General features: G+C 39.0%; 1 protein-coding gene across 1 annotated transcript in view; it reads right to left on the bottom strand.

Annotated features, from left to right (window-relative positions):
- Window positions 1-4684: 4684 nt before the first annotated feature.
- The window catches only part of ppp3r1b (protein phosphatase 3 (formerly 2B), regulatory s1ubunit B, alpha isoform, b), a 15499-nt gene continuing 9385 nt past the window's right edge, over window positions 4685-10798 (bottom strand). Inside the window, exons 3-6 of the mRNA XM_031876653.1 lie at window positions 7961-8137; window positions 6824-6883; window positions 6260-6444; window positions 4685-5666 (exon numbers count right to left, since the gene is read on the bottom strand). Coding sequence (XP_031732513.1) covers window positions 5619-5666; window positions 6260-6444; window positions 6824-6883; window positions 7961-8137 — 470 coding nt within the window. The 3' untranslated portion in view covers window positions 4685-5618. The remainder of the gene's footprint in view (window positions 5667-6259; window positions 6445-6823; window positions 6884-7960; window positions 8138-10798) is intronic.

Below are 10798 nucleotides of genomic sequence, written 5' to 3' on the forward strand. Positions count from 1 at the left end.
CTTTAGTGTTGTATTTTACATTACTATTGTACTTTAATGTTGTATTTCATGGAGGTGAAGCTAATTTAACAACAATGGATCATTTTATGATCTCAACATAAACTTTGAATGCTAACCTGCGGTCCGGTGGTCCGGTCGGGCCCGTCAGCTCTCTTCATTACCAGTCTGGCAGCCGTCTGATGGAGCAGATACACCGTCCCGCCAGGTAAACCGAGCCTCGTTATCAGCAGACCGGTGTGTAACTGTAGTCCAGCACGCTGCCGCAAAATCACAGGCGCACACATGTAATCTGCCTCGGTTTAATCACGCTGCCTTTGTCCCGAACGTATCCTCCAGGATTCACTTTACTCCATTTGTAAAGGAAGTTTCTCTGACGGTTCTCTTTGCCAAGTAGTGTTTTTTATTTAATTACAACAGCAGCCCATTTCAGAGACATCAGCTCTGACAGACTGAAAGGTTTAAATTCATGTTAATAAATCAGATTCCAGACAAACAGCAAAAAGCAGCTAGTTTAGAGATCCTCTGTAATGAATCCAAATCATTTTTAATAACTTATTAACCTGCATCGTCATGCTGTTAACATCGAATCTCATCGTCACCGTGGGTTAGCTGCAACACAAAGCTAGTTGAGCAAGTTGAAATCTAACTTTGCGCCAAATCGTCTTTTCACCTGATTGATGCGGTTGACAATGCTGGAGGAAGAATACATCCTTTACTTCATTAAAAGTACAAATACCACACTGTAAAAATACTCTGTTACAGGTCCTGCGTTGAAAATATAACTTAGGAAAATGTACTTTAAAGTATAACAACGTCACTGTGACTGTTATACTATTATATATTATTACTTATTAGATTTTTAATCGTGCATTAATGTGAAAGCAGGACTTTACTGTAGTAGTTGTTTGAGGTGGAAGTCATTTTGAATGATTAAAAATAATTATTTTCAATATGCATTTATCTGAAAAAATAAATAGTTGTAAACAAACTAAAGCTACCATATAAATACAGTAAAGGAGAAAGTAACAAGAGAAGGAAAGACTCAAGTAAAGTACTAGTGTCTGTCCGCCTGATGTGGAACTCTCCTGCCCCCTAGTGTCCAGAAAGGATTCAATGTAGCTTTAATAGAATCAGTTTAAGTGTTAACAAGACCAAACAGACACATTTTGGAGCTCAAGGTTGGCTATTTTATTAGCTAAATGTGCACACGCACGCACACACACACACACACACACACTATGTGTGTGTCATTTGATGCCTACAACAACATGGCCGAAAGTGTTTATGTCAGATCCTTTTACCGGCTGCAGTCGACACTTACCTGCAGGTGAAATTAAGTTACCTGAGAGGTGCCCTGAACTCTGGATGACCCCCCCCCCCAGTGACAGGTGAGAGGACAGGTTGGTGTGCCTCCAGCTTTTACAGACGACATCCACACTGATGAAGAGCAGCACAGGTTTCACTTTAAAGACGTTTGCTGACGTCCTCGATACGTTAACGTCGCCGGACAAACAAACAGCAACTAAAGCAATGAGTACAGGTCTATTTAAAGAGTAGAACCAGATGCCAAGGAGCAGTTAAATGCTTCTGCATTTAAATCTAAGAGATCAGACTGTGTCATCCCAAAATAATCATCATCCCAGAGAGTTCAGAAGTTATCATGTAAATATCCATACAGCTACAACAAACTAATAATGAATAATTATTACTATGTATGGCCAAACATATTTGATATGTAATGTAGCAACATAGTGATGTGTCACAAAAAAGGCATAGTATGATGTCATGATAGTCTCATATATATTCATAGTATGGTATGTAATAAAAGAAGCCATACTACAGCACAGCTGTTCATATCATATGTCATAGTATAGTATGTAAAATAAAAGTCATAGTCACATTAGAGTAGGTCATAGAAAATGTCACAAAAATTCATTGAATAGTATTTTACAAAAAAATGTGATAAAAAGTTAGTATGAACGTCATAAGATAGTATGTCATTAAAAAAGTAAACTTATAGTTTATCATAAAAGTATAGTTCGTTACAGAAATCATAGTAAAACAAAAGTCCAAAACAAATTCATAGTATGTCATAAAGCAGTCATCAATGACAGTCAAAGTTTAGTTTTTCACAAAAACTAGTATATCTCAAAATATTTCATGAAAGGTCAGCATAGTATATAATAAAATGAGTCATGAAAAACAGTCATAGTATATGTCATTAAAATGTCATATTATTGTATATTGATTAAAAAAACATCAAAAACTCATATAGTATGTAAAAAAAAAAGTCATACAGATTTCTTTAAAAATGTCCGAGTATAGTTTGTCAAAGAGTTATAGTAAGGTACGTTACATTTTTTTAAATAAAGTCATATTGTCATGAAAAGTAATCAAAACGTCAAAGTATGGAATGTCAAAAGAAAGGTTTTTTTTTTTAATTCATAGAATTCATGTCATAAAATAGTCATAGTATCATAGAAATGTCATTAAAAAGTCATAGTATAGTATGTTATACATTTTAAAAAAAAAGGCAATATAGAATGTAATAATGTTAAAAAAATGTCATAAAAAGTAAAGGATGTCATACAAATGTGAGTATCTTACAGAGAATGTAATTAAATTGTCATAAAAAGTGATTTACTGGTGTTCACTCCTCTTGTCCCTCCGTCTGTCTTCTGTAAACCCGACACATTCATGTTTACACTGAGGTTACTGTGAGGATCAGGGTTTCTGTACATGTTTTTATATATATATATATATATATATATAGACATTTTGTAAAACCTGAATGAAATGAATGACTTTTAAACATCAGGTGATCCGATGCTTCAACCGGGTGAAACAATAATGTTGTGGTACTAAATATGAAACAGTATGAAATATGTTGACATTTCTTCCACAACTATAGTAAGATGAAAACTTACCCTTTAAAAATGTTAATAGCTATAAGCCAATATTTGTTTTTGTCTACATTGTTTTTTGTGGTTTAACATGTAGCTCTACGCTGCCCCCTGCTGGTAATAACCAAGTAGTGCACGTCGGCAATGATTTGATCTCACAAAAAGCCGGAGATAAAACCCTACATTCTAATTGTTCTTCAGTAAACGTTTGATGATTAATCGTAGTTGGGAAGTCACATTTTAAAGTCAAGATCCTGGAACATTTATGAAGAGACTAGAACTTCACAGCATCTGTTACAACTTTCAAACTGTTTATTTCTCATTTTTCCATGTATGAAGTTTCAGCGATGCAGCAAAGATGAAAACAGGAGTGAAAATCTACGACTGAATCCACGTTGCCTCCATTACAAACATCCCTTTAAACCAACAGCAGACATTTCAGCACAGACCTCAAATTAAACAAGCAGGGTACCAACTGTTAATAACAAAAAATAATAAAAATAATAAAGAAAGTGAAGAAAACAAAAACATGATTTCTTCCCCCTAAAACAGAGCGAGTGGCAGGCGACTAAAAAACATTTAAGATTACAGGTTGTTTTTTTCCCATGTTTAAACCTTTATTGGCAACATCAACGTGCTTGAAATGTTCATGTTTTATTTATCACCATATGTAAACAACACGGTCTCACTGAATTTCATGAAATGAGCCAAAACTGTGAAATGCTGAATGAATGAAATACAAACAATGTTAAGATTACTTATCCTCACCATGAAACACATTATCTGATAACACAACCCCGACACCATTTCCACACGTTTAGATTATGAAACTATTACAGATAAATTAAGTTGTTTTTTAAGGGTTAAGGTTCTATTGAAGTAGCTATTGTTTAATGATTTCTAACTATTGAACATGCACCAAAAACTGTAGATTTTATTGTATAACTGTATAAAAATTCAAATATGCAAGTGGTCAAACCAGTAACACGTACACTAGCATGCGCAGAATAGATTATTTGCATTCGCAAGACATTTCACTCATTTCATTAAATTTTGAGACCAGCTTTGAAAAAAGAGCTTTAAGAAAGCTTTAAAAGCTTTTAATAAAATCTGATCTACATGCAAAGAGCAACGGGCAGAAGAAGAAGAAGAAGAAGAAGAAGAAGAAGAAGAAGAGGAGATCAGATCACACGTCATGCAAACACATCACAAGTCGTTTCAGGTAGAAAAGTCTTTTTGCAGCGCATCAGTCCATAAAGCCGGCAGTCAGCTAAACACCGAGCACAGCAGCTTGGAGCGGTTTGACGGCCATTTTTGGAGTATGAAGACGCAGACGAGCTGCAAATACACAGATTCAGTTCACTACTACAGAACATTACTGCGTTTGGTTTTTCATCACTTACAGTCGTGTCTCTGCCGATAACCCAAACCTGTACCGATGATATTTACTGAATCTCACAGGCGTTGTGTTCTTTCTTTTGTACAGATTTACGTTACTTAAATGAGTCTTTCCAACCTTTTGGGGTCCTGCGTGTTATTCAACAATCAGTGGCTTTACAGTTTCTAATTATCATCAACGCAAACATTTAAATACTAAATGAGAAATATCTGAATTTATGCACGTTTGCTTATTTTATTTCAATGTGCAGAAAATATGAAACCGTTTTTCTTGGCAAAACTCTTATTCCATAAAGCTGAGAGTTTTATGTATTAACATTTCTGCAGTAAATCTACAAACATGTATGTAAAGTAAGTATATATATATATATATATATATATATATATATATATATATATATATATTAAAGATTACTCCTCAACATTCATGCAGTGTGCTGCGTTCATGTCCCGTCGGAGTTATCGAACTTACAGGTTTCTCCGACTTGGAAACGATGTTCACGTCAACGTCTAAGTCGTGCTTAATAACACAAAAGTGCCACAAAAAGAAGAAGAAGAAGAAGAAGAAGAAGAAAGCAAACGAATATCAACGCTCATGAAGCCAAAGTGTGTGGTTTGGAAACATGTAGTGCCCGACGTCCCTCTTGTATTTCTGACTAAACGTAGCCAAACACGAGTGTAAAGTGAAGCTGTTCTTTAAGTGTAAATAATGCAATACTCCAGTCAGATAAATGCATTCCATAATACAATGACATCTCGAACATAAAGACACCGATTTTTACCTGTAATTCAACTGCATGTCGAGAGATTCTCGTTGGCACTTCATGCTGTTTGTGTTGTTCTGAAATCAAGTAACACCACCGCTAACTACACTCACCCACGGAACTTTACTTTCTCTAAGACAGACTTCCTTTGATTCTCCAAAAAAAGAAAACAATGACACCAAAATAAATATAAAAAACCCCACATACCTTGAAAAACCAGTAAAACATACAGAACACATACACACTTAAAGACACATGCACACGCACACACTCCAGCTTTCCTCCGCCAAACTGAAACCGTCGCTCTGCGCTGGGAAAAAAGCCGTCCGTCGGCTTTTAGGGTGCGACGAGTCACAGAGAGTTCCTGTTCAATAATACTTGGTGAAAGTTTGGCTTCAGAAGGCTCAGGGAGGGGGGGATGGCAGGGAGGGAGGGAGGGAGGGAGGGAGAGGGGGAGAGGAGGGGATTTTTCACAGAGAAAATACTTTCGTTGAGCATTTTGTTGGACGATGTCTTCAAGCAGATCTTCAGTATATGGAGGAAGAAAAAGTTGTCAGACGTCCACCACCATCTTTTTGTGAATGTCTAATCCACCAACGACCTGCAGGAGACAAGAGGGAGGCGTCATCATCATCATCTAATATCTCAACAAATGTTGGTACTAAATGTTGTGACATTTCTATGACTTTTTTACGTCTTTATTTATGACATAATGACTTTTTTCTGATATACACACATTGCCTTTTAGTAGAAGATGTATTTTATGCTATGACTTTTTTTAAATGGCATAGTTTAATATGACTTTTTCTGACATACTTTAAAATGACATTATTTAGTTTGGTTTACACTAACAATGAATCAAATAACTGTTTAATGGGAGAGGTGTCACTCCAGGTCTCGAGCCTCTTTTAACTCTGAGTTCATGTTACACGGCACACTTACTGTTCTGCTGTCAGCACTCTAATCGTATCACTTGCACGAGGCCAAAACTCCAGCAACACTTAAAGAATACAGTCATTGTAAACGCATGTGGCTGTGCCTTCAAGTTGTTCTTTATACTGAAAGTGTTGCTGGAGGTCTTCAGATTATTTACTTTCCTCCGAGCTTCTTCAAAGTAGGTCAAGTTGTGCCAGGATTTTACGCATCTGAAGCTCTCTGGAGGTGAAGGAGACGGACATTCATCACAACACTCACCGCACAGAACTCCTCGAAGGATATCCTGCCGTCGCCGTCTTTGTCTGCGTTGATGATGGTTTTGTCGACGATCTGTTGGAGTTGGGTGTCCTTCAGGTTGTTTCCCACCATCATCTTGAGGACCTGGAAGAGCTCCCCGTTGGATATGTAGCCGTCTTTGTCCATGTCGTAGATCCTGAAGGCAACTGGTGTCAGAGAGGAGGAGACACGGAGGAATGACGTCAACAGAGAAGTTCATCTCATGATACTTTCAAGAGAAAAGGTGCTTCTGGCCTTCGTCTGCACAAATATACAACCATGTGTGATGAAACATGTTGCAACGGTTGCTCAGGGGATCTCTGTCTCTTTGTGCAGCGTTTAGTTCTCCATGATACAAAGCAACATCTATTTGTAAAAGAGGACTTCCTACAAACTAAACGCATGAAAGACCATTCAGACACAGAAGTCCTCTCAGACATCTGACTGGAACAAATCAAGCTTCTGTGGCAGACGTTTCTCGTGAACATAACTGAGTCTATTAATGATAAGAGATGCGATGAAAACGGATGAATGGCCGACACTTACAACGCAACTTCTGCTCCTTGTCCCCTTTGACGCTGAACTGGGAGACTCCTTCGATGAACTCTGCCGAAGAACAGAAAACAACGACATCAGTTAAAAACTGCAGTTAAGATAATAAATATGATTTATACCAAAAGCCAAACACGCTATGATGGGGTTGTTATGCAAATAAATCTCAAGACGGCCCACTAACCAATGAAAGAGTTTTACTTTCTATGGAGCATATCTTTTTAATTATTGTAAATCTTCAGATGAAGAAAGAAACTGATTTTAACACAAACGTCTTAAGACCGCTAAAGTCTTAAACGTACGTTTTCTGTTAAATGTTAGATTTAAATTGTAAACAAATCTGATCATATGTTGGGAAAAGTACAGAAGAAATTATAACGCCGAGGCCGACATTCAGACACTACAATTACTCCTGTCATGTACTAAAGTACATATGTGAGGTACTTGTACAAGAGTATTTCCCTTTTGTTCTACTTTGTATCAATAACTCTTATTCCCAAAGTCTTTCTTCTCTCAAATTTTGGTCACAAACTAACTGTGTCAGCATAATCAATCCACCAGACAGGTGTGGCATCAAGAGGATTATTACACAGGTGTGCCTTGGGCAACTTATTTGGGCAACTTATTTGGAGCAAAAACAAAAGGGTTACATTTTGTTCCGTGTACTTTTCAGAGGGAAATATTGTACTTTTTACTCCGTCCACTACATTTATGTCTCTGTCTTTATTAGATCTTTGTGAGCAACGTTGCAAATGAATGAACAGGAATAATTTATGGAAATATTGGATTTTTATATTACATTACATTTATTTAGCGGTTGCTTTTGTCTAAAGCGACCTCCTTTTTCCCCCCAACTTTAGATGATTTTTGTCCACATCAGCGACCCCCCAAAAAACGTTTTTATTAATGTTTTATAAAAGTAAAATGTATAATAATGCTGTTATAGTTGTTATAACTGCTCCCATTTAGGCACAACATGTCAGACTTGTCGTTCTGGCTCGTTGTGGATTTGAATATTAGTATTTAATCATGAAAGCAGATGAAAGGCAGCAGACCATCATAGCACATCCTTAGGACTGATGTCAGTAGTAAAACATGTCGGAGCGAGGAGGGAAAACAATTTAAAATCACCTTTAAAGTCGACTTCCCCGTTTCCGTCGGTGTCGAATATGTCGATAACTCGCTGCACGAGGGGATTCTGTTGGAGCTCAGGTAAGGACATGAACTCCTCCACACTCAGGGACCCGGAGTTGTCTAGGTCCAGTTTCTTAAATCGCTTTCCTAGCCTCTTAATCTCATCAGCATCAACTGAAATGAAACAGAGAAGAGACACAGACTTATTTGCAGCGACTGATAAGAGACGAAGTTTCCACATAACGGGAGTTTATCTGGACCCCCGTCATCCCCCCGTATCTCCTCTCTCTGTGCTGCACGTAGAAACCATTCCTCCAACACAACGCGACTCACTCACCTGGGTTCGTGGTCCTACTGGCCATGGTTGCTCAGAGCTAATGGTCTCTCGCTGCACCAGTTAGGTTGAGCCTTGTGCCGCCGGACCTCCTGGTGCCGCGCTCTAAGCCCTAACACCGGGTCATGCGACACCTCTTTCAACACTAATCACTCTGCTGATGACCACAGCGGTGGGGGGGGGGGCCTCATTGTGTTGGTAACCCGGAGGTTCATGGAGATCGTGTACCCTGTCCTTTAAAATAATCAAACAATGTAGAGTAATGTAGATTCTGAGGATTCCTTCTCACGTCTGACTACTTCTACGTGACTCCCTGCTAACCTGCAGCTGGACAACGGGCCTCCATGTAGATCACCAACTGGTGTAACGACACAGATCGACCACTAGAGGGATCACAACATAAAGGAATGATGAGCACAGAGCATGACACAGCGCAACGTTGCTCAGGGTGCATGAAGAAGAAACAGTTTGACTTAATGTTCATTAATGCCAACTGTGTGGACGAATAAATGGATATTCAGTAGCACACTTTAAATACAGCACCCAGAAGTTAAACAACTTAATGTCCTGTCATATTCACAATATTTGTGTCAGCTATTATTCAGTGAATATGTATCTGTGGGTTTAAATGGCGGTGAGCGTCCCTCCAATGGAAAATTATTGTGTTGACATTTTTGCAGAAATGTGTGGCGTTTAGTTTATTTGAGTTCAATAAACTAAACTCTTCTGGTTAAAGTAAAGCTGAGGCCCCTCAAAGCTCCAATACACATAACTAAGGTAAGCAACACCGTTTCACATGCTTTACTCCTCCCACCTGTTAGATAAAGCACCACCTTTGCTCCTCATTAACTTTGTTTTCCCCGACAATTTCTATGTAAACCAGAGGCAGGAAACAAAACCTCACCAGTTAATAAGAGGCGGAGCTACAACGTCACACTCCAGAAACGAAAGTAGAGTTGTCAGAGTGGCAGACGCACTGCAGTAAAGACAAGTCTCTGTTTTTCTCTCAACAACACAGCAGAGTCTCTTCCAAACACTGGTGAGTACAGCTGATCATATTTACACTTTCAACAACCAGGATTAACACAAAACTGGAACTTCACTCAGGCAGGAAGTTCCACTCTTTTCACTTCATACTTGATCAATTGTTCACAATATAACTGTCTGTTTGTCCACAGTCCCACTATACAGTAACTCACTTTAACAGCTTTGAACAGTCTCAGGACTTTAGCAACTTGTAGCTGAATCTCTGTGTTTTGAACTTTAGTCTCACTGCTACTTTCCTGCTGTTATTACTGTTCACTGATCGCTTCCTCTAGCTCTTTCACATTAAAAGCCTTCCACCAGAGAACCAGTATGAGGCTTTTAATGTGAAGCAGCTTTTGAAATGTGATGCGTTTGTCATCAGGTAAACTGCTAGAATTTAACAAAATGCCGTCTACACAACAGGAAGTGGAGATATTCTGGATGATTACAACATTTCCAATATCTTGTGTTTACATACAAAGTCTATGCACAGACGCGATGAGACTGGCGCGGGGCGAATTTGCGATGGCGCGGCGCGGCTGACGCGAATTCGCGGCGCGATGGACGCGACTTCCTGCCGTTGTTGAATCAGGAAATAAATACTGTAGCCGTCTGTGTTCACCCAGAGCTCTACGATACCTCATATCAATAGAGACCGGACCAGACTATGTGTATAAATGTGTGTGTAAACCATATGGTAAAAACAATGAATAGACGCTGCCGTATTTATGTCTAGATGACGTTATTCTGAGTGTTGGTGGAGCTGCTACAATGTTAGCTTAGCCTAGCACCGATCCATCCGAGCTCCATTGAGAAGACAAGTAGCCTACAAATCGGCATCATTACGTAGTTATTTCGGAGTCCCTTTTTGTCGGAGAAGACAAGTATAAATCGGCATCATTACGTAGTTATTTCGGAGTCCCTTTTGTCGGTTTATTGCCGTTAAATCACAGCCAAATCAGTGTATTTTGTGTTCATACAGCTGTAGTAAACAGCGACTTGTGGGTTGCTAGACACAGTGAATACACTTCGATAAAATCCACAGAGCTCCTCTAGACAATATTATGAACCAGACATGACGGCGTTTAGTTACCCGGGATATCTGCGACTTCCACAAGACGTACTAAGCAGAAATAGGGGTTATTTTTTCCATGGTTAATGGCGGACAGTTGAACGGCTTTCAGCGCGATAAGCCACGCCCCCTCTCCGGCGCGATTCGCGAATGAACACAAATGGCCCCCGGCGAGACCGGCGGCGCGAATGACGCGAATACGCGGCAGATGAATTCGCGCCACGTTTGGTGTGAACACGGAATTATACTTATAAGAACGGTAATCACACTGGTTTCTATTCAAACGAATGTTTAAAACTAAATGTGTTTCTTTTCTTCCACTCTTTGAGTAGATATGGCTGCTGCAAACTATCTGCCATCTGAAGATCAGTTCCTGTGCTCCATCTGTCTGGATGTGTTCACT

The sequence above is a fragment of the Anarrhichthys ocellatus genome, unplaced genomic scaffold (genome assembly GCF_004355925.1).
Source record: "Anarrhichthys ocellatus isolate YVR2014 unplaced genomic scaffold, GSC_Weel_1.0 scaffold112, whole genome shotgun sequence".
NCBI classification, from domain to species: Eukaryota; Metazoa; Chordata; class Actinopteri; order Perciformes; family Anarhichadidae; genus Anarrhichthys; species Anarrhichthys ocellatus.